Source organism: Dermacentor andersoni, chromosome 3 (assembly GCF_023375885.2).
Source record: "Dermacentor andersoni chromosome 3, qqDerAnde1_hic_scaffold, whole genome shotgun sequence".
NCBI lineage: Eukaryota > Metazoa > Arthropoda > Arachnida > Ixodida > Ixodidae > Dermacentor > Dermacentor andersoni.
The window spans coordinates 151,126,431-151,149,152 of record NC_092816.1 but is presented as its reverse complement, the minus strand read 5'-3'; the positions used below and the strand labels follow the sequence as shown (position 1 = coordinate 151,149,152).

At 48.0% G+C, this 22,722-nt stretch overlaps 2 protein-coding genes across 2 annotated transcripts in view; both read right to left on the bottom strand.

The window, feature by feature from the left end:
• LOC126524633 (neprilysin-1-like) overlaps nt 1-7,452 on the bottom strand; it is a 41,630-nt gene extending 34,178 nt beyond the window's left edge. Inside the window, exons 1-3 of the mRNA XM_055067401.2 lie at nt 7,248-7,452; nt 4,069-4,109; nt 293-322 (exon numbers count right to left, since the gene is read on the bottom strand). Coding sequence (XP_054923376.1) covers nt 293-322; nt 4,069-4,085 — 47 coding nt within the window. The 5' untranslated portion in view covers nt 4,086-4,109; nt 7,248-7,452. The remainder of the gene's footprint in view (nt 1-292; nt 323-4,068; nt 4,110-7,247) is intronic.
• Nucleotides 7,453-17,052: 9,600 nt separating this feature from the next.
• LOC126524637 (uncharacterized) lies at nt 17,053-22,558 on the bottom strand. Its single transcript, XM_050172937.2, has 3 exons — nt 21,802-22,558; nt 19,429-19,620; nt 17,053-17,965 (listed from the first exon to the last, which is right to left on the bottom strand). Exons 1-3 carry the CDS (start codon nt 22,474-22,476, stop codon nt 17,894-17,896), a joined length of 939 nt encoding a protein of 312 aa, XP_050028894.1. The 5' UTR covers nt 22,477-22,558; the 3' UTR covers nt 17,053-17,893.
• Nucleotides 22,559-22,722: the final 164 nt, after the last annotated feature.

Here is a 22,722-nt window from a genome sequence, read left to right as displayed (position 1 = left end):
TTAGTTTGTTTCACCCGCAGAGGCCACATTTTCCTGTCCACGTGAAGATGGAAACTTCATTGCGGGTAAGGGGGCGCAGTTATGGGCAACGCCTTGAATTCACCACAATCAGCTCAACGGGCTTTCACCAACAAACTCGCACCACCGTCGAAACCCTGCTGCAATAACGACGACCCGCGAGCGGTTCGGGCTGCTGCCATTTTTTTTTTTCGACGCGCGATGAAATTCGTTAGAAGCGGCTCTGCTCGTTCAGCGAAGAGTGTACGATGGCAGCGTTAATTCATATACTTACTCTTCCTTAAATCCTGGTTGAGGTGGTGGGCTGCACAGGTAAGAAAGTGAAGGTAATCAAAAACGGTATAGTCACGGGCACGATGATTGAACACTGTATCACGCGTGCGGTATACTGTGCGCTAATAAAATAACAGCGGTAGTAGTTCTTGCACGGCTATAGTTGGTGAAACACAGCAGTTGCGAAGAGGGGGTCGCACTTTGGGCACGCAACGCAGAGACGGACCGACAAGGTGAGCGCCGCTGTCAAACTGGCATAATTATTAAAACAGTTGGCAGTGGCGCTCCCGTGGTGTCCGTGCTGTGTGCACGTGCGTCAGTTTATGCTTTTCGTTGTGATAGCGACGAGAACATACTCATAACGTGCATTTGCACTGGCCACGGTTTCTTTCCTGCCAAATTCTTTTGCGCACCAAGTCGAGATGCCGTTTCTTGCCTAAGCATCTTGCGTGAAGTCATCGAGTAAGTCTCGCGGAGTCGCTCCCTCGATACCACTGTCCGTTTCGTCGACAGTGCTTACATCACAGAGATCAAAGTGACGACCCGACTCTTCGATACAGTAGCGCATGTAATGAGTGGCGACCCACTAAGATGATCCCGATGTTGTTCTGCGCCCGCAACGTGGGCGCACCCGGCGGCCTAGAAATTTAAGCGACAACGGCAACGCCTTATCTTGTGGGGAAGGCCACGTGATTTGTTTCTTCTCTTTTTTTTTGACAAAGGAAGAGGGAGAAGTGTTCGTCACCCGCTCCCCCTCAATCTTTTTTAGCGTGGACGTACGAGAATGCTCATCCCGACTCAATACGTGAGATCAACAAAGAGGCCTGTAGGCTTGCACAAACTATTTGCTGAAGAAAGTATTTCTAAGTGGAAATGTTATAATCGTAATATTAGAAATGGTCCGTGGACAATTTTTGTTTGCGCCTTGTAAGGAAAACAACGTTGTGCGCGTGCAGTCTGCGGACAATAAATGAACACTATCGTTTCTCATGAAACTGCGTGCCAGTCACGTGACGAAGACTTCTCTGCTGCGTCTTTCCACACGAAACAATTGTGCACGTTTTCTCTTATCATTCTTCGACGAATAATTCGGAATACATAAAATATCGCAATCAATTTCTGCAAGAGCTGGGTTGTTAGCTCAAAGAAAGCTTATTGAACTAGAAACAGTTTACGTAAACACTGGTATAAAAGTTATCATACATCGTAGACATCATAATAGTCAGTATTATATATTTCACGCATATGCAATTGCCGTATTTGCACAATTCTAACGCGCACTTTTTTGGATAATAAGTGCGTTCAAATTTGCATGCGCGTTACAATAGTAACTAAAACTACTCAAAATCAATAACGAAACCGATTCTTACTAAAAAATAAGCTCAATGCAAGGTAGCTAGCCCCACTGTCATCGAACGGAGTTTTTTTTTTTATGCCGGGGTTTGCGTTCGCCATTTTCCAGTTTGCTGTACATATGACATTTCGAATGCATCATATGGAACTGGAGATGATTTTCTGCGGTCGGTAGACAACGAAAAGGAGGTGTCGTCAGACTCCGATAGCGACAAGCCGCTAAGATTCAGCTGCCTGCGCGCCTGTGTGCCTTTGTACAATCCATAACATTTTTTCAACATGGTATGCATCGACTCAGGTTTCATTACTTTATGCGCGCTGTAGAATTGGCACAAGTTACTTTTTTTAAATATCGGGGTGGTAGTATAGGTTGACGCTACAATTGGAGGCGCGGTAGAATCGTGCAAATACGCTGATTATTTATCGCACAATAACCCCAGCAGGAATCAATGTTATGCTAATTACATAATTTGTAGACCTTCTTACCGCAGGAAATTGTCGCTGTTCCTGAAATTTCACAAATATCAATGGGTAGCTTCACGCTGAGGCTGGGCCTCCACGCTCAATTTTTTTGGAGGCTGCAGAGTGATGCATGCAACCTGGGGCGCTATAACGTAAAGCTATTAAAACTTTTCTATTCCAATTCTGAAGTCAGCCCTAAACCCGCCGTGGTTGCTCAGTGGCTATGGTGTTGGGCTGCTGAGCACGAGGTCGCGGGATCGAATCCCGGCCACGGCGGCCGCATTTCGATGGGGGCGAAATGTGAAAAGACCCGTGTACTTAGATTTAGGTGCACGTGAAAGAACCCCAGGTGGTCGAAATTTCCGGAGTCCTCCACTACGGCGTGCCTCATAATCAGAAAGTGGTTTTGGCACGTAAAACCCCATAATTTTAATTTTTAAGTCAGCCCTCCGCGATTGGTCAAAAGCATTTTTGGGCCACCCTTACTTCGCCTGTCAGTCACCCGACGTCAGGCACAGCGCGATAGCTCCCCGTCTCATATGACGTGTATACACTGATTATGCATGGCTGGAGTGGACGAAAGAAAAATAGTGATTTCTGATAGGAAACCTTTTCGCCATTAGCCCCCCTGGCTATTGGTCAAAAGCTTTCGGGCTGCAGCCATTTCACCTGCCTGTCATGCGACGTCACAAAACCGCAAAAACTCACCGCGTCAGAGTGGCGTGTACGCGTTAAAGGTGCATTAATAGGCCGAACCAAACTGAATTTTCTTCTAAATAGCCGCAGGCTGGCCCGTTCCGAAAGGAATAAAAGATGGCTGCCGCCGATCGCTCGGGCACTGGCTGCTCGCACCTGCCTAAGAGCATGGGTTTATTTGAGCATAATAAAAATTTTTTGTGTAGCCGTGTAACATTTTCGAGCACTGTCGGCACGTTTACGACCTCTTTATGCCAACTCTTCTTTGCTGAGGATTCGCCTTAGCATCATTTTTAAGCGTCCGTTGCATGCCACCGCGATTTTCGACCAGCCACCGCAAGCTAAGTGAGGGAAAGCGCACCAATTGTGGAGGCCGCCACCACCCTCTTCATCCGGTTATCGATTTCAAGTACACTGGCTCGGCCCCATTGAAACCCTCTCCACTTGAGTTTGCTCATCGCCTCTTGTCAGCCAATCAGATAAGACAAGCCGCTCAGTGTAGGCAATGTTATTCGTTTTTCAAGCAAACAGAACTGACCTCCTATGGACGGGGAGAGTGTTTGATTGGTCTGTTCAGACAACCCTGCGGGTCACCGCCCGATGCTTGCATGGACGGTTACGTTGTAGGGCCCCTGCCTTAGCTAGGCGGCACGCAAAAGTGGTTATCACATGCACATTCTCTGACAATATTTCAGACCCCTAATTATTATTGTGGATTGAGAAGTCTGAAGAATAACCACATGCTGCCTGCAGCAAGTTCGAGTTTTTGGCAGTTCTAGAGAAAAAAAAAACTTCAATTCCTTATCAAGACTACCAGTGTGATTTGTTTGTTGCTTTTTCTTCTTGCTTTTAAGCATCGGGGTTTACGCGCCAGAACCATTACCAGATTAAGTGGCGTGTCATAGCGGTAGACTCCGAAATGATTTTGACGTCGGGCCTCTTTAACGCCCACCCAAATCCTAAGTATGCACGAGCGTTCTTTCGGCCGGCACCGAACTTAGGACCTTGAGCTCAGAAGGGCAACGCCCGTAGACGCTAAACTACCGCGGATGGGCCTTCCCTGAATTTTGTTATTCAGATGCACGTAATGTGAGCTTTTTCCCGTCGTTTAAAATTTGGACCAAAAAGGGTTAACGGAAGACACTTTGGAGCACCAGCCGCGCGCTTATAATCCACGGAATTCGGGAGAATTCGCTCTCGAATTTCGTGCACTTCGAGCACGAGTTTCATTTTTTCATTCGCGATCGCGATCGCGTGAGTACTTGCGCCTGGACAGGCACCATCGCTGGTTGTCGTTAGATTTCAGTCTGAAAAGGCAACAACAAGGAACATCGAACCCATGAGACACTATGCAGGTAAAATTCGGTCGGCAAGTACACTGAGATCTGTCCGTTTGCAATGCTAAGTTACAATGTCAGATGGCATGCAAAACTTGGCAAGTTACCTATCGACTTCAGAAAAAGAAAAGCATGCTTCGGGCTTTATAACACGACCGTTTTCATCCACGCTGTCGTGCCCACTTATTCACACTATGGTTATTGCATTTTGTAGCAGTCACGTTATATACCAGATGTTTCTGCAACAACAGTGTGGTATTACCAAAATTAGGGGATATTAGAGAATGATACATGTTTTACTGCCTTCATAGCAATAGCGGACATAAAGATGCGCGCTATAATTGACAGTGCAATTATAAGTTAGTAAAAGTTGTCAAAATTTTGGATTAGTGGTTTCAGGGGCGTTTCTTATTGCAGAATTGAAATCAGCCAGTGCCCAAAGCTCCAGCTTTCGCTACAGAAACTTTCTGCGCACACCAGTTTTGAGGAACACATATCCAAATGTGGCGTGAAATTCAGTGCCTATTTCGTCGCAGACTCTGAAAATATAATACAAGTCCTTATTGAAATTAGTGAAATATTGTTATTAATTGCACTGGTGGTTATAGCGCGATATGTGATATGCACATCTACTGTGAAGCACCGGCCTTAACTAGAATTTGATCTTGAAAGTTCAACTTTAAGTAATCCGAGATATTCATTGCCTAATCATTGGGCGTTTAGTTATTTCATACAGAAGTGCTTTAAAATTTTCCATAACATCGCCATTGAAATAGCACAGAGGCTAAAAGGTAGGGAGTATTAAATTTGAAAGCCATAAGTACATCCCACTATGCAGAATTCAACACTACGATGTGAAACGTTTGAAAAAGCGGGACATTTAGCAAAAATTTTTCACCAAATAAGTCACTTTGCTGCTGGTTGACCTAAGGGTCATTTCACACTGCATGAACATCGAGTTTGTTAACGTCAGCCGCAAACGATGCGTTGATAGTAACCGTGTTATGCCGATGCAGCAAAGATTGTCCGTCTCTAAGCTTTCGTCATGAACCCTAACAATGGTTGCTCGGTTAGTGTTACAATAACCGGCAAACATATGTACCTCGTGGACGGTGTTGACAGGCCTAATGCCAAGTGTGACAGTGCAAAACCGGTTAATGCGCACTATACGGTTCCGCTTTCCGCGAGTATCAGTGGATGTTTACGTCGTAGTAACGCTGAAGAAGGCATCGGGAAGCACGGTGAATACACGGGAAAAAGCTGTCGTAGTGTCTGCACCGCAGCGAAGTGCCGCCGATGAGTGTGGAGAAAAAAAAAAAAGTATTTTGCTGGCCAAGAAAAATGCATTGACGGGCTTTCAAAAGCACCAATGGGATTGTAGGCCAACGTCTTAGACGCCGATACCCCGCATCATGAGCCTTATCCACAAAGCTTCTAGTTCGCAAGTGCCCTTTGCATTTGTCCAGAGGCGTTCGCTGGTAATATGTCTGGCAACAGGAATGACTGAAATTATCTTTACGAGTAGTCCTACCGTAAAAGTTTTAGCTAACGATATTCGCAATGTTAGGATTGGCTGGAATTTCCTCTCACGAACAATTCTGGCGTAAGAGCTCGTTGTGAATACGGGGCCAGTAGAACAGGTCACAGCAAAAATTTATACAGCGGGAGCGTTTACAAGAAAAATAAGATTTTACAATCGGGTAAGTGAAAAACCCAAGTCAGAAGTATATGCTTAGGAGGTTAGTGCGTGCTATCTCGTAAAAAAGTTCAGACGTCGTTTTGACGAATATTTCCGAAGAATTGGGGTCTTTATAACAAGATCAATAAACCTCGCAGTCGTCGGAAAGAAAGAAATAGACGTTGATAGTTGCATATCTCACTCATTTTTAAAAATAGAAGCTTGAACCTAGCGTATGAAAGATGGCCTGACAACTTCTTTAATCTTTTTTTCTGTCTCTTTTCGTAATATATTTCGTAATCATCGCTTACGTCGTACAAGAAATCCCTAGATTTCTCGGTTACTTAGACATTGGGCAATGGTTGGGTTTGCTTCTTATGCGCGTGTGTGCAGAAATATTTGCATCAGTGCTTAAAACCTGCATATTTCAAAATGCTATATAATCAAGATGAGGGGTCGAACCGTTTCATTCCCAAGTGCCGTTTCTCATTAGCCGGCCGCCTTCCTTAGTAACACGGCCGACATCTAAACGTCGGTGGAGCTTCTGTTACGTGTGTGTCAACACAGAGCGAGCAAAGAGCACAAGGAGCAAACTTGACAAGGCGACAAGTTCATCACCACGTTCAGCGAACAATCACGTGCTGTGCGGTAGCTCGAGGATATGCGCTGGTCAAGGTTAGGATTGATGTCACCACTCAACCAAATTTCAGTGGCGTCTTGAGCCCGAATGCGGTTTTTTACAACTTGAATTGAGCCGCCGTTCGCGTAGATTGTCTATAAAGATGCACATGACGCAACTAGCAAGCTGGTTGCCTCAGATTGGGTTTTCGTCATTGTATGGCAGTATACACCCATCGCATCGCTCACGTTTGAAATTCCGCGAACTAGCTGTGCGGAAGCTTCGAACTCTTAGGTGTCATGTTCGCCTATTAGCGCGAGGAAGTTTCGCATTCACAATGTTACCCAAAATACTGTGTCGGTTATCAACAGCGCAATCAGCTCCGTCTATAGACCTCCCGCAAGGTGTCGCAACTGCTGTTAAACCACTGGCTATCCATCCACTTGTTTTGCCCACAAACAGTGCTGCGCTTCGGAAGGTTCAACTGGTATAAATTAAAACGCGAATAGGAAAAAACAAATGCATAAGACATTTAGGCAGTGCTACATAGTCGTTACGTCGGGTGTCTGCGATGCGGCGAAGTTTAGAAGCACGCGTCCGCCACTAAATATAGCCTACGTCCTGCGCGCCGGAGAACTCGGAAACTACAAAAGACGGGTTCTCATTTGCGTTGACTGGTCCTCGTTTCGCCGCATACCAATGGCACGCCACAGTTAGGCCCGGCCAAGTTGCTCGCGCTCTCGCCGCGCTTGACTGATACGCTCTGCGCTGTTGAACGATCCATGCACCTGTGTGAGATGCACGAACTCACCGATGCTCTGGGAAGAGGAGTTGACGCTCCGATGGGAAGTCCGATGGCGAAGGCCGTAGCTGCCAGCAGGAGAACGGAACTCGTGACCGCTCCGGGGTCCAGGGAACGCAAATGCTGGCTCGTGTCGGCTCGCGTGCGGGCGGTGATCGCGCGACCTGCGTCGTCGTCTTTGACGGCAGAGTCCGCGAGCTCGCGGAAGAAGTTGAAGTCGGCGAAGCTCGTGCGCCATGGGCCTTGCGCCCGTAGGGCGTTGCCGATAATGCTAATCATGATGATTCTAGACATTGGCACAACTTTCTATGGGCAAAGAAGCTGGCAGTGGCGCAATAAGAAAACGGCGGTAAAGTCTGCGTAGTTTAATAATAAGGGCGCGTGTTCACAAAACGCTCTTATGCGAGAATTGTTATTAAGCGAGAATTCTAGCATATGCTGATGCTGTACATATAGCATCTATTAGAGATATATAGATTGTATAGTACATATAGCATATATTAGAGAAGTCGGCTGGCCAATGGCAAGCCGCTCATACGAATGAAAAGCCTTTTTTTTTAATTCGTCTCAAGGAAATCATTGCCAGGAATTACTATTTTTTGCATTAATATTTAGCGGCGACCGCAGACAGAGCATTCTTTTCGTCTTTCTCACGTAATGCACGTTCGATTCTGCCTCTTGCGAGTCCTCGGGATGAAGTTGTTGAAAACGTTTTATTTGGAACAAGTCGATTAGGTCCACCCTCTGTGTGGTGAGGCTCTGTGGGAAGAAAAATACTTCTCTCACAAATTATGCGACGAACTGCAGACTTCTTCGCGTTATCCGCGAGAGCAATACCTGAGCAATATGCTTCGTATCCCATGTTAACCGACCGGATTATTGGCAAATCAGTATTTGCTCCCTTGCACCGGGTGTCCACCATTTTGGTGTGTGAGCATTGTTATGGGTTGGGTTAAGATGTCGTTTACTGACTTTGTAATGCATATGTAAATGCATATTTCTCTCATTTGTGCCTACGTGCGCCTACTTTTGCTTTTAGCGCCACCTGAAAATGCTTTTCGGGGCACTCTTCTTACTTAGAGAGCACCGGGCTGTTACTTATTTCTAGAAGACCTGGCTCCACTGGCAGACGCTGTTGCGTAAGGTAGCGCACCTGCCAATATAACGTAGTAAATAGGTTCTTGCGTTGTGAACGTTAATTGAGCTCTCAAAGGCCTTTCACCGTCTGCGTGACCCTCGTTAGCAATGGAAAAAAAAAAAAAATTCGCAAACACCCTCATTCGGTAGCGGACATGCAACTAGTACATGTTTCACTGTAGGCAGCAATTTGAGACAGAAAGGCGCAGAATTTTGCGCAAGGTTTACTGTAGATTGCAGCTTGGAAATACTATTTACTGCAAATTGCATTGTGCATTTGTTAGGCGGAACAGCACAACTTCCATTGGGAGTACTGTCGACTTTTGGTACGCGGTACCCTTTTTAGCCGTTTCCTTTTTTTTCTTTACTTTTTTTGAGATTGTATAAACACACCAGCCGATGGTTTACATTAAACTCTGCAATCCATAAGGAACAAACTCTGTCCCTCATCCCGCTCCACGATGTTGCTTTACAGCGAAGGTGTTAATGCGACTAGAGAAGCGCCATAAAAAAAGTTATTTGAGTGTTTTCACGTACATTTTATTAAGTACATACTTCGTGTTGTCGATAATTTCGACTTCGCCCTGCTACCTGCTAGCCGCCTGGTTAGGTCAGATGGTAGAGCGGCTGCCTCGGAAAGGCGGTAATCCCGGGTTCGAGTTCCGGACCAGGGCGAATTTTTCTTCAACTCTGAGGCTTTTCTTTCGACGAACCCGTATGAGTTTCCTTTGTAGCAATTGCTACGAACGGGTGGATGTCTGGTTTCCTCTTTATTAAATAACTGAACGATTCACGAAGCATATACTTTCAAGAAATCTGGGTACTGCTGAAGTGATTATGCAGGCAAATTTTGAAATGTATGTGATAACTAGGGGCTTTAAAAAATTCTGAAATACTCGTTTTCAACTTCTTTGGAAGAGATGTGAAACGCTTAACATGTTTTCACTGTGCCACGGAAACATCATTCAAGGCAGAAATTTAAGCATATGAGTGAATTAGGGCAACGCTATGGATGACAAGAACAGAAAGGTTGTATTATCAAGGGTAATTAAGCGTTTATAAAATAATTACCGAATGCTCGTGTCCTTCCGATTTTTCTACTTTACACAGACCGTATAGTTGCTGTCCCCGGTCTCTATTGGTGAACTATGCGAGGCACGCTGTTTATGTTTGGTTGGAGTAGGAAGCATATTGTGTGCGACAAATGATATATTCTTTGTCTTCTTACCTCAATTAAGTGGAAGCGTTATTTATTCAAGCGTTCCAGAGTGTTATACTGCCCGCGTTCGCTACATTTCTCAGTGTCGCAAAATTGTACAACTCTACAAGTCTCCAACTGCAAATTCAGTGATGAACAAAGGCAAGTTTAAGTTTAATATGAGGCCAAGGTTTAGTGTTCCTGAACTAAATGGAAGCATCGCAAAGAATTACAGAACCTTTGCTTTTTTCCCCTTATTTTCATATGCGATACGAGGCTCGTAGTTCCTTTCTCCGGTTTCCTCGGGAAGAATACATGGTAACTTGCTTATATTTCGTAAAGATAAGGTGTACGTTGCTGCTAATTCGAACGAAAAGTCCCGAATATGTGGGTTATTTGCAGCATACGCAATAAATGACATATGCAAGTACTTCAGGTTGGTATAAATGTGTTTTACGAGTGGCGCAAAATATGGCCCGCTCTCTTTCACTTGCTTGTTTCCGTTGCACGCGGTTTATAGTAGGTTTTCCCGATGTCCTCTATGAACTACAAAAGGCACCTTGCTTACATTTGTTTAAAATATGAGACAAATTATAGTTAATGTGTAAACAAAGTCCAAGGTGAGTTGACAAATTGCAGCCTTAACTGTAAGTTACATATTGTTACGACTTTGCACCGCTGCACCACTATTACGACTTTGTGGTCCCGTAGCGCTCGTCACCCGTTTCGTGACAGAGCGTTGGTAGCGAAGACTCCGAGCCAGGCGTCGATGAGAATAACAAAAGGGACTTTATACACTATATACAGGTCATTATACAGGACATGAAGGGATCGGCACTGGGGCCGAGAGCTCACAGCAAACGCGACTGTTCCCGCACGGCGACGTCCGGCGAAAACGCGTGACACATCTCACTCCAGTCCAGAGCGGCACTCGCTCCCGGTGAGTCGGCGGATCCGGTTTTTCAGGCGGCGCGCCTCCGCTTATAAGCCCCCCCAAAACCATTGTCACCCAAACGGCCCAATACAAAGCGAGCACTCGACGGTCGTCCGAGAGGTCCAACCAGCGACCGCGCTGGCCACCTGGTTCAAACGTGGCGGGCGCGGTGACCTTCAGGCAAGGGCCGGAGGTCACCTAGTGGGTGTCTACGGCGCCGGGCTGTCTGGCACTTGGCGACACGTCTGAACAAGTTGCTCGCCGATGCTTCTCCCGCAGGACACCGCTGCCTGACGGCTCAGCATCTTGACTTTTCAAGGGAGAATTTGGGCGCTCGAAGGATAATTTTGCATCTTGCAGATTCGGAATCCGGGCTGGTGGTAATGGCACAACAGCATCCCCGCCCTCAGATAAGGCGCCGAGAAGACGAGCTGCCTCCACGTGGCTCGGATGCCAGGCGCGCACGTTCGTCAGGCTCGTCCAAGTTCACGTCCAGTGTCGGGACGCCAGGTAACTTCACGTGCCCAGGTCCGACTCGCCAGGACAGGAGCTCTGCTCACCGCGTTGTCGCCAAGGCACCTCGACCAGCTCCGCTCGGGTCGTTCCTAAGCCCTTGCTTCTCGCCACTGGTCCCGGTTGGTCGTTCTGCAGCTTGCAAAACCGACCGGCAAAAGGCAACACCCAACACGAACAAGTGCCCTCTGTCTCCCGTCAAACACCAGACAAGGCTATAATCCAAATCAACCTAACTGAATTGCTATCCCCCTTTTTGCTCCCGCTGCAACAAGAGGCAGGTGTACGATCTAGTACACAAGGCTCAAACAACCAGCTTTCAACTTAACAACACAAAAAAATATCAGAAACAACTAATAATCAGCAATAATAATGACAAATAGAATGGTCCCCTTGAAATCACTTGGACCGAAAACATACTACTGAGGAAGCAAATGAGGTCATTTATTTTTCCCGGCGATATTTTCGCGGAATCCGAAGCTGCTTATATTTGCGACCCTGCTTATCCGTGTAGTGGCGGTACAATAAGCCAGATTCCTTGCCAAATGAAACCCTCTTTTTTTTCACTCCCCGTTTGACGCTCTTCCTCAGATCGGCTAGTGAACAGTCTTCCTGTTGCTCGCGAATCAGAGTTTCCCTTTCAACTGCAGCCTGCTCCTGCCGGCTAGCGGAAACCGGAGCGAGTGTGGAGCCCGCGTCGCCTAACTGCGGCGTCGCTTCCATATCGAGGCTAGCACTGCACGCGTCACTCCCACTCATTTCCAGAACACGCTCGCCCAGGCCAGCCTCCGAGCTCTGCCTCTCCCGTGCCTGCTCGCCACTCAAGTTACCTTGATCGGTCCGTGTGCCGCACCGCTGTTCGCTCACCGACGCAAAGTCAAGTTCCCTCGACAGCGGGCGCGCTTTGGATCGCGTGAGGGCCATGTACGCCACGTCGGCAAAGAATGACTTGCCCTGATCCTTCAGCAGCTGCTCCGAGCTATTTGAGAAGAGGTAGGGAAATCGCTTCGGGAGGGCGGCAGACACAGCGGCTTCTGTGTTAAGTTTCCCAAACGCTCCTTCAATGCTAACCGTTGCGATCGGTAAACAGACACTCTCCTCCTCGGCCACTTGCCGTATCCTAGCGCACTCTCCCGTAAAATCACTCGAGGAGACGAAAGACGGGTGGACCACGTCCATAGTTGCTGCAGAGTCCCTAAGTGCTCGGCACTTCTTGCCGTTTACCTTAATTTCCTGCACATATGGCTCCAATAGTCGTATGTTCTTGTGCGTTTCCTGTATTGTTGCAAAAGCAATTTTCTCTTGGCAGTCCGCAGCGATGTGCCCTTGCTTTTTGCAATTGTAGCAGGTTAACGGTTTCCATTTTTCAAACGAATGCGTCGTATCGTTTCGCTGTTTGGTTGCAAAAGCAATTTTCTCTGGGCAGTTCGCAGCGATGTGCCCTTGCTTTTTGCAATTGTAGCAGGTTAACGGTTTCCGTTTTTCAAAATAACGCGTCGTATCGTTTCGCTGTTTTGTTGCAAAAGCAATTTTCTCGGGGCAGTTTGCAGCGATGTGCCCTTGCTTTTTGCAATTGTAACAAGTTAACGGCTTCCGTTCGTCGGGCTTCCCGGAAAACCCATCTCTCCTCTCTGCCTTTTCTACGCGCACTGCCTTGCTGTGCAAGCTGCGGCGGGTGTAATACTCTTCCGCTAACTCTGCTGCCTTGTTTAGCTTAACCTCCTTTAGCCTATCTTGCAGCCAGAGCCTGACATCCTCGTCAATGCAACGGTAGAACTGCTCCAACGCGATGCATTCGACGATTTTGTCGCGGTCGTCGTAAACCTCTTCGCCCTTCAGCCATTCCACCAGGTCGGCTTTTAGACGAAACGCGAAGTCAACATTCGACTCCTTGCCCTTTTTTGCATACCGGAACCTCTGCCGGAAAGCTTCGGCCGACAATTTGTACTTCCGCAGTAGCGCTTCCTTCACATCACTGTAGCTTTCAAACGCCTCTTTCGATAAGCAAGTTATTACGTCTGATGCCTCCCCATGAAGCAACGCTACCAGATTCTGTGCCCAGAGGGATCGCTCAATGCTATTCCGTTCGCACACGTGCTCAAATTTCACGAGGTATTTGGCCATATCCTCTCCGACGACAAAGGGTGGAAGTTGATCGCGTATTCTTGGAACGTTAGAAGTTAGACTAGGCGCCGGCGAGCTATTTCGGGTCTCCAACTCTTTCATTTTAAGCTCGTGCTCGCGACGTTCCCTCTCTCTCCTTTCTTCCTCGCACCGTTCCTTCTCCTTCTTTTCCTCCTCGCGACGTTCCTTTTCTGCCTGCCACTCCCGACGTTCCTTTTCTTTCCTTTCCTCCCTTTCCCGACGTTCATTGATATCCGCCCAGGCCTCTGCGGCTTCCTCAGCCGTTACGTCCCCAGTCCTCATGACCTCAAGGATCGCATTCTTTCTTTTAGTTGAGCCCAACTCAATGCCCAACTCCTCACAAATTTGGAGAAGTTCCTTGACCTTGTACTTCTCCATCGTTCACACTGTCCTCCTGCTGTTTGCCCCTTTTGAATATACCTGCCGTACGCTACTATAATGCTACTAGTAAGACATATGCAAGTATTTCACACACTGCCCTGTTTACCCCCTCAGCATCCCCTGGTTTTCAAAACACTCTAACTAGGCTTGAAACACACAAGGTTAACACAATGCAACACCAAATCCTTCCCTGAGCTACTATAACCTGTGTCAGAGAAAGTCTGGTGTTTGAGGTAAACTTCAGGCACTCACCGCGCCAAGGTAGCTGATGCCGGTCAATCCCGTAGCTGCCATCCACTGTTACGACTTTGCACCGCTGCACCACTATTACGACTTTGTGGTCCCGTAGCGCTCGTCACCCGTTTCGTGACAGAGCGTTGGTAGCGAAGACTCCGAGCCAGGCGTCGATGAGAATAACAAAAGGGACTTTATACACTATATACAGGTCATTATACAGGACATGAAGGGAACGGCACTGGGGCCGAGAGCTCACAGCAAACGCGACTGTTCCCGCACGGCGACGTCCGGCGAAAACGCGTGACACATCTCACTCCAGTCCAGAGCGGCACTCGCTCCCGGTGAGTCGGCGGATCCGGTTTTTCAGGCGGCGCGCCTCCGCTTATAAGCCCCCCCAAAACCATTGTCACCCAAACGGCCCAATACAAAGCGAGCACTCGACGGTCGTCCGAGAGGTCCAACCAGCGACCGCGCTGGCCACCTGGTTCAAACGTGGCGGGCGCGGTGACCTTCAGGCAAGGGCCGGAGGTCACCTAGTGGGTGTCTACGGCGCCGGGCTGTCTGGCACTTGGCGACACGTCTGAACAAGTTGCTCGCCGATGCTTCTCCCGCAGGACACCGCTGCCTGACGGCTCAGCATCTTGACTTTTCAAGGGAGAATTTGGGCGCTCGAAGGATAATTTTGCATCTTGCAGATTCGGAATCCGGGCTGGTGGTAATGGCACAACAATATGCAGGCTATCCGTCGCATCATAGCTTTGTTTTAGGAACCATGCAGAATTTAAGCTGCTGCCCTAGGGCAAATGCAAACGCCAGCAAGATCACATTTTGGTGAAAATAGGAGAGAGATTATGGCTAATGTTCTCGCGAAGTAAAATATTGTAGAATTTCTTTACAAGCGCCCGAAGATGTTAATGCTAGCAAGGTTTCAAACAGACCACCCGTCCGGTGGAACATATTAAAGGGCGTGATTCTATTACAGGCAACATAAATATTTATTACCTGCCGTGGTTGCGTTGTGGCTCTGGCAATGCTCTGGTAAGCCCGAAGGCGCTGGATCAATTCCCTGCCGCGACGGCCGCACTTGATATGGTCGCAAAATGCAAAAAAAAGAAATTACAGGACGCTTATGTTTCGCCTTTAAGAGTGGAACGCGATATCATTAAAAGTTCTCCGAGTTCTTCTCACGCTTCCCGGCAACTGCAGCTTATGTAACCGTAATGTTTACCCGGAAACTGGCCGCGAACGCTATGCACGAAAGCGAGTGCCATCTGGAGGCGCTGCAAGGAGCTGGACGCGCCGCTCCGTAGCCTCCAAAATCTGCGCGCGCCGGCGCGCGCAAATGGCGGGCCCCGTGGCCGGTCTATGTCTGGTAGAAACGATGGAAAAGAGGTTTGTTTGAGTTTCCGCGTAACAGAATTATGTTTTCTCGTATATTCAAGTTACTATCCGACGCTATCATGCCTGTGGGTTGTGTGTAAGTCATACTTCATTATTTTCTTGACGTATTTTACTTTGAGCAATTCAATTAGTTTGGTAACTTGTTTGCAATACACGGAGGGTCTGCGTGGTTGGGTACGCATGGTGGAGTTTGCACGATATGAGATCATATATGTCTACAAGACGGTCGACGCGGGACGGGGATACCAGACACGGGACGCTGACGCTAGATTTCTCTGTGACACGGGGCCCTAAACGCTGTCGCGTTAAAATTATGGCAGGACGCATCTCACAACTGTCGACAATAGTGCGAATGGCAATGCAGCGACAGATATTTCCGAAATCACGTTTATTTATTACCGGTGTCGCGCGCTAACGCACCGTGTCGCCAAAAATCCACTGTCAGCGTCGGACGTCGTTTCGCGAAAGATCATTCCGAACCACAAGCACGCAGGCCCACAGCGTGACGCAGAGCGTTACCTAACTAACGGAATTCCTCAAAGTTAAGCGAGTCAGAAAAATCGGAAGGTAACACCTAAACACAACCTACGGAAATGACAACATCAGAGTTTAATTTGAATATACCAGAAAACATAATTCTGTTATGCGGAAACTCAAACACATACCCCCTTTTCTAGCGTTCCTACCATTCGCATAGCATTCACATAGAAGAAGGCGGGCTCCAAAGGCACGCGCTAAAAAAAGCAATAAAGAGAACAGAAAGAAGAAGAATCTCGGTTTCGTTCGCATCGAATGCTGCTGTCTCGTCTAGTTTCGGCGACAGGCTCTAATAATACTTAGGGAACTCCATGCGTTTAAAGACGTTTTTATTGCCGAACAATAGAAAACCACGCGATTTGGTAGTGGGTCAAAATAGAAAAAAAAAAGGAGCGAGAACGTGATTACAGTAGTATGTAACAAATTACATGTAAATGATACCTTCTAATCAATAACATTTCTTGGTAATCTTATAATTTAACTATTACTATTTTTGCTCGGTAAGGGTCACTGCAATTCAAATACTTTTTTCAGTAATCAATTACATGTAAGCAGTTTCTTTATTGGCGGGACGAGCTGTCATTCAAGTTCTCCAAAGCCTCGTGGAATAATTGCATTGTAATGGGTTCCTTCTTTTTTTCTTTAACGTGTACAAGTCTGATCGGCACACGGAGACAAAGACGGCGACACGAACTCTTAATTAGTTTTCTGTTTATCATTTATTAAAAGATATACAGAATATGTACAATCGCGATACGTAAAGGAGCGAGGTCACATGGTAGCTTAACAATGATTAAAATCTCAAGATGGCACGTGATTGTCAAGAACGCAAATTTTGTCAGAACAAAAAAGTGAAACAAATACCTGGCGAACACATGTTGCACCATCTCTCTTGATATGGAATGCCTCGATAATTCGGGCGTTTCGGTTTGTGTTCCTGTCCCGTTCGTGGCTTTTGAAATACATTGATCCCAATGTCTCGAAATTTGCACCTAATTCCAGACATGCATATTTCAATTTCGGAGCTTATCGAAACCGAGCATGCCGGGAGCGCAACAAATGCTGCAATGCTATCATATCAGACGGAAACTCCCTACACACACTCGGGTTCGATATTGCCTGGAACACACACACACACACACACGCACGCACGCGCACACACACACGCACGCACACGCACGCACGCACGCACACGCACGCACGCACGCGCACGCACACACGCACGCGCACACACGCACGCGCACGCACGCGCACGCACACACGCACACACGCACGCGCACGCGCACGCACACACACGCACGCACACACCATTCTGATCAAAGAAACTCTGCTTGAAAAACATTTGTATGATTTATTTCAGAGAACAAGATCGCTTCGCATAATTCAAATATTTGCTACAGACGAAAAGAACGTTGCAAAGCATGACATACACATCCCGTATTTGAAACTCTCCAGCTCACTTCATAAAGGGAAGAAAGCAGCCAATGAAACGTGACGCGTTGACTGACACAAGGCGATCAGCTCAGAACGTGAATCGCGGCAGCCAAGGAAGTACTGAAATTCTAGATGCAATAAAGCAGCACATGTGATTATCACTCACGATTGGCTTTGGGATGCTTGCCGGCTAGAACTTCGCGACTACATTCTAAATCTAAAAAAATTATGGGGTTTTACCGGCCAAAACCACTTTCTGATTATGAGGCACGCCGTAGTGGAGGACTCCGGAAATTTTGACCACCTGGGGTTCTTTAACGTGCACCTAAATCTAAGTACACGGGTGTTTTCGCCGCCATCGAAATGCGGCCGCCGTGGCCGGGATTCGATGCCACGACCTCGTGCTCAGCAGCCCAACACCATAGCCACTGAGCAACCACGGCGGGTTACATTCTAAATCTCACGCAAGGTCTCCGCTAGTGGATAACAGGCTTAAAGGGCGGGGTGAAGTTGTTAAGAAAATCAATGGGGGAGTGTATTAGCTTTTACGAGAGAATGACATGAAATCGAGAATGTACACTACACACTTTCTTTACCATGCGGTGAAAAAAAAAAAGGAGAAAGCGTTTGCGCATGCCTAGCCACGAGAGAGCCCTGCTGCAGGTTGACATTGCCTTGAGGTCGGTGGGGTCGTCTGTGCACGTCGTTTTTCTCCACGCAGCCTGCATCACTTCTGTATCACCAGATTTCGCATCTGCTGCGTGGGTTCATTAAATCGTCGTCTTTGCAGTGGAAGACGGCCGCAAAAGCCTGCAAAAGGGAGGAGACCGAAAATGCACATGCACATTGAACAATGTGGAAAGATGAAGTTAAAGATCGGCACGATTTCATTTGTCGCGTTTGAAGAGACCGAAATTCTGGAGATGAACAACAGTAGGAACAAAATAGAAACACGCTGTCCAGTCGTTGTGTGTGCCACGTCTCTCTTCTGTTCTTCGTCTTTTGACTAGCTTATATCTCAAGAAAATGTACCAACTGACCCTGATCGCAACTCTTCTAGAAGCACACGCAGAGGCGCCGTCCTTTTGAACAGAATGTCTCCTTTGGAAACTTCAGATCAACTTGGGGTTCATGGCTCCTGGGTCGCATGTCGGACGCGTGTGACTTCTATGTTTCACAGCCATTCAGGGAGTGCGGCTCAGGGCTCGCAAGGCCACCGTGTGGTTTCGCGCTCGGGCCACCATGGATGAACTCAACCGACTCCGCCTCGCCGTCCGAATTTAGGAGCATCCTGCTATATGAAAATGTGCTCACCGGATGTCTGCCACTAACAGGCGTCTGCTTCGCCGGTGTGAGCGCGAGGCAGCCATAACCAGTATTTGTTGCGTTCGTGGTCGTGTCGCGGTGACGACACAAATTCCTCCGTTGCACGGTCTGCCTTGTGCAAGTTGTGTGCGTCAAAAGGGCAGACAGGACAATGTAAATAGCGTCGCGACGCATGAGCGTTTATGTGCGCCTCAGAGCAAGAGGAACCACCGCAAGCGAGGAGCTCAACTTTACAGCGATAGCTGGTATGGGCTCACTCCCCTAAGTCGCTTGGATGCCTGCCGATCCAGCCGGTGTCCGTGGTTCGAATCCCAGAGTGCGTTGCCGGAACGTTATAAATAAAGTCACCCGCGCCCTCAGACGATTTGCACTCCCGGGCCCCAGATCACACATCCTAGATTTTACCTCAGCCATCCGCCACAGCTGTAGCGAAGAATAAGCCTGGAAAATACTGTGCCTGTTCTCTTTAAAGCTGGTTGAAACGACTGACCGACGAAGCGCCCTCCACAGCTTTTATATAAAACGGCTCCGACACGAAAGGGAGAGAATAGGTAAGAGAAGGGACAAGGACTGGCGCTTCTCCGCCTCTCCATCACCGGAGAGCTCCACCTATAGAAAGGAGGGCGAATCGGACTAGGAGCATGAGTGACTAACATTTTTTTTTCTTCACGAAAACAAATATCTCGCGAACCTGAAAATCTTTCGTTCAAGGATTTATTGCAGGACACGATGCTATACTTACTGCCCATAATACTGCGCCAGCCTTTGCGTCACTGCTTCGCATGATGGGTTTTGGAAGCGTAACTTTGCTGTTTAGTTAGTACTATACCCGACGCCCATGCATAGTCTCAATACGACGCGACCAAACTACGCTCGACAGACTACTTTTGGGATGAGCGATAGCCTCACCCTGTTCCAGCGACTGTCGGGAAGTGCCGTTCGCTTACCCTGGAGTTCATGAGAGCCACGTTGAGTCGCGCGGCCGGCGACAGCGCCCTCTCTCCGTCGGTCGAAGCTGCCACGTCCACCGACCGCGGTGAGTGCTCGCAGTGGGCCACAGCGTAGTTGACGAAGAACAGTTCCAGCGAGTTCTTGCCCGGCAGCTCGGGAATGTTCGGGCCATCACGCAGCTCGGGGTACTGGAGTGAGCGAGATTGGAACCGTGTTCCGGTGTCAATGTGGGAATATCCTGCACGACACTGCCTCGAGGAGGCTGCTGGAAGTGTCTGACTGGCATAAGAAAGGAATGAGGAGAGGTCGCGGCAAAAGCCAGTGTGTACGAGCACATGTACTAAAATGTGCGCAGTCAATGCCAAAGATTTAAAGGGAAGAGATTTATATCGCCACAGCCTCAGAATTATACTGCATATAGTATCCCGATTTCCCAGCCTGTACGATTATACAAGCTACGATCCAGAGCGCCTTGGAAATTCAACGTTTACTGAGAACGAGAGTCAGTAAGCTTTCGTGGTTGACTATACATTACAAAACCTGCCTACATAAGTACGCCTCTTAAGTGCTAACTAACTCGTGTCATCAGAGTGTAGCGCCAAAATATAGCAGAGCGAGCTATTTTCAGACCATTCATTTCTTTAATATTGTGCGGCTTTGTACATCTATTATAAATCGCCGTCATTTTAGCTCCCTAATATTTTGTGGTTTGGAGATAGAGCAGTCACTAGTGCGCACTCTCTTTTTCTTCGCTTTAAGGCGCTCCCGGCCACTTTATAGTAATCGTTACTTTTTGTCGCAGAATAATTACCCTTGCGAAAGTGACGGCGGTGCCGTTGAAGAACGTGCTCGAAAGCACTTTCCTGAAAGATGCTACTACTGTGCTCTTCAATAAAGAAATTTGAAACCACCTGCTAGGAATCTCACCACTTATACAGGCTGAATGTACACGGACGAACGTGTAGATAGGTGCAGCCTCCTTTGTCGAAGGTTGGCGGCAGTTATAACTTAGTCAAAAGTTGAAGTTCCGGTGACCTAAATGTAATGCGTTCTTTCACAATTATGCATCACCTTACTTCGGCATTTCTCCACCTGTCAATAAGGCTGTTTAGAAATCTGAACTCTCCGTGGAACTCTGTGTGTCTTGTGCATTTAGGGCTGAAAGGCATTACGATTTAATAAAATAGACTCCATTGTTTTACTCGCTTAGACAGATCAGCGAGAACCATCGTCTAAAAAGACGAACTTTTGTTTCTAAGAATTTCTCTTGAGGGGGGGGGGGGGGAACACACCGCTTAATTCAAAAATAAAAGCGCGATCCTGCGATCGGCTAGAATGAAAGCACGTCTTCTTTAGCATCTGATTGTATGACAAGCGCCTTTTCCAAAACACGTGCTCTAAGCTGCGGATTCTCTTGTTTATCACATTTTCGGTGAGTACAAGTGTACTCACCGAAAAGGGTTACGGGCTGGATTCCAAGGGAAGGGAAGCGTAGCAGAGGGCGGCAGAAACTTAGGTGGGCGGATGAGATTAAGAAGTTTGCAGGGACAACATGGCCACAATTAGTCCATGACCGGGGTAGCTGGAGAATTATGGGAGAGGCCTTTGCCCTACAGTGGGCGTAACCAAGCTGCTGATGATGATGATGAAGTGTACTCGGGCTATTGTGTTCTGATAAGCCTGAGTTCACGGCTTTGATTCCCCACCAAGACAGCAACATTCGGCTGGGCAGAGAATGCAAAGAAAGAAAAAAAGAGAACGTTTCTTGTAGTTACGTTTAGCGCGCGTTGAAGAGCCCCTGGGTGGTAGAAATATTTTCGGCGCTCATACAAAATCGATATCACAGCATGTGCGTTGCAATGCGACATTAAACTTCTGCCTGTATTGAAAAAGACATTTCAAGGTACTCTTGCCCAGCTACGGTACGCTACGCAAGGGAAAAGCAGATATAACAAATGTCTAGGCGCCAGCCTAATCAAGAACATTAAATCGTCAAAACGCGAAGCAGGACTTGAATTAAGATCACGAGAGGGGACATCTGCGGGCTTTTTGGTTTTAACAGTTCGATTAAGAACTCCTACACCTCGCTTCAATACGAGCTCGTGCAGTTCTTTCTCTCTAATTCACCTATCAACTTTCTTGTGTCATGATGCTCGATGATTTCGCGATAAGTGGAGATGACTGCGAACAAAGTTATCGTGTTGCAGCTTTCTGTGCTTTCATTTCAGCTGCTATTGTTTCTAGGCGGTCGGTGTCCGCGTTGTTTGCGCAGTTGTGCCATAACATAACCTCCTACAAGGCAAGGCTTTGTTCAAACGCTAGGTATCTAATGAACAATGCGAAAACATTTTCGAGCAAAGTCAGACCACCTTTGCGAGGTACACCCTGTAGAGTTCGAACAGGGGCTCCACGACAGCAGAGTCGAAGAAGAGCTCGTCGCGCAAGCGGGGCCACGCCCTGCGGTCGCCCGTCACGTTGGCGTACTGCTCGGCCAGGCAGCGCATCGCGTCCTCTCTGCGTCGAGTCACGTGGCGAGCGAGCTGCGCAGCGGCCCGCGAGCCAGTCTCCCCGGCACCCTCCGACCGCTGGCTGGCGACCACGACGTTCAGCAGGGCTCGGACCACGTCGGTGCCGAGCACGGGCACGACGAGCGGGTCGAGGCCGACCATCATCGCCGACAGGAACGAGACCAGGCTGGGCGAGATGAGCAGCGTGTTCCGCGGCTCGAAGTAGTCGGCCCGGGGCTTGACGCGCAGCGAAGGCCAGCGCGTCTCGAGGTTGTCCTCGACTCGCCCCGGGTCGTTCCAGTAGAGCTCGTTGGTCGCCCTCTGCTGGTGCAGGTACTCCTCGAGAAGGGTGCCCCTGGCAGCCGACCTCGACGAAAAGGTGGTCGCGCTGTCCAAAATTTCGCTCTGCGACGCGGAGGCCCCCGATAGCGTTCCCAGTGAGTCCGAGACAAACGACCTGTGGTCGTGTTCCAGAGTGGTGAAATAATTGCATCTGTTGACTTCTCTAGAGATAAAAAAACGCGACAAACTAAGCATTGCTGAGGAGCAGCGGCACGGAATAGCGCTAGGAAAGGTTCCTTCGAGCACCTGCTCGACACGTTAGGATAGGATTTCTCCCGTCTCTGCCACCCTTGAGGCACACACGGCAAAGATAAGATCTATGATAAGGTGGGCTAACGCTCGTTACACTGCCAAAAAACTCAAATTAACATGGAGTGAAAAATACATGCGGTTTTCTGCCGGAAAAAGATTGATCGCATCCAACTACCTCGTCAACAGGAG

Excerpts from the sequence above, each read along its gene's own strand:
- LOC126524637 (XM_050172937.2), bottom strand. The coding sequence starts at position 22,476 with ATGCTTAGTTTGTCGCGTTTTTTTATCTCTAGAGAAGTCAACAGATGC. Across the intron at positions 19,621-21,801 it reads ACAGGGTGTACCTCGCAAAG|TACCCCGAGCTGCGTGATGG; the intron begins GTGGTCTGACTT and ends CGCTCACTCCAG. Across the intron at positions 17,966-19,428 it reads TGGCTCTCATGAACTCCAGG|GCTTTTGCGGCCGTCTTCCA; the intron begins GTAAGCGAACGG and ends TCCCTTTTGCAG.